Source organism: Myotis davidii, unplaced genomic scaffold (assembly GCF_000327345.1).
Source record: "Myotis davidii unplaced genomic scaffold, ASM32734v1 scaffold571, whole genome shotgun sequence".
Lineage (NCBI taxonomy): Eukaryota > Metazoa > Chordata > Mammalia > Chiroptera > Vespertilionidae > Myotis > Myotis davidii.
Genome location: NW_006283136.1, coordinates 2,092,617 through 2,093,473, shown reverse-complemented (window position 1 = coordinate 2,093,473; position 857 = coordinate 2,092,617). Strand labels below are relative to the sequence as shown.

General features: G+C 62.5%; 1 protein-coding gene across 1 annotated transcript in view; it reads right to left on the bottom strand.

Moving 5' to 3' along the window:
- ZDHHC19 (zinc finger, DHHC-type containing 19) overlaps nucleotides 1–857 on the bottom strand; it is a 16,300-nt gene that overhangs the window by 13,557 nt on the left and 1,886 nt on the right. The window contains exon 4 of the mRNA XM_006753408.2: nucleotides 330–502. Within this exon, the coding sequence (XP_006753471.1) occupies nucleotides 330–502 (173 nt within the window). The remainder of the gene's footprint in view (nucleotides 1–329; nucleotides 503–857) is intronic.

The window sequence follows — 857 nt, the reverse complement described above, 5'->3', positions numbered from 1 at the left end:
TCCCAGGCAGAAGCTCTAAAGCCCTACATGTGTCTGCCTGCTCTTTCCTTCCCCTCCATCTCCAAGACAGCCTTCCCCAAATGGGCTGAGCTTTCAGCCTGGAGTCATGAATGGAAAAGGCGTGGACAGACAGCAAAAGACTTCTTTGCAGTTCCTCCCAGCCCCGCCCAGCGCCCTGGCCCTCCCACCTCACCTAGTCCCAGATGGGTCTTCCCCAGCAGCTTCTCTCTCTAACCCCCGCCCCCCTCATTGCTCCGCCCCCAGGACCCCCCTTCGGCTGCCACAGCGCCCCCTAGCGCCCCACTCGGGCACAGCAGTCAGGCGGATACGCGGTGACCTTGTCTATGTAAGGGGTCTCTGGGGTCAGACGCAGCAAGAAGATCAGGCAGGTGGCCAGCACGGCGCCCGAGTAGAGGCACAGGGACACCACGAGCAGCATAAAGCAGCGGAAGTTGCGGTGCCCGATGCAGTTATTGACCCACTTGCAGTGATGGTCAAAATCCTGGGCGAGAGCGGGGCGGGGCCGGCCTCTAGGTCCCGCTCTCTGGCCCAGTCTCCGTTGACCCTAAACCTGAAGCCTTCCCTTCCCTCCCCAAGCCACTTGCCCTTGGCCCCAGGCTCTGCCTTCTCCCTGCTCCCCAGTGAGCCACAAAGTCCTTAGCGCTGGCATTTCCGGGGTGTGGGCGCTATTGGGGCTGTGGCTCACCACCTGGCCTGTCAGGAGGCCTTGAGAAGCCAAGCCTGCCTGGTCTGTGGTGGGACACATGCTGGCAGCTTCAGGCAGGACACAGTGCATCTCAGGGCATCTGTTCTCTCACCCACGGGAGGAGGATGAGAGCCTGGCCCAGCCCCCCGCC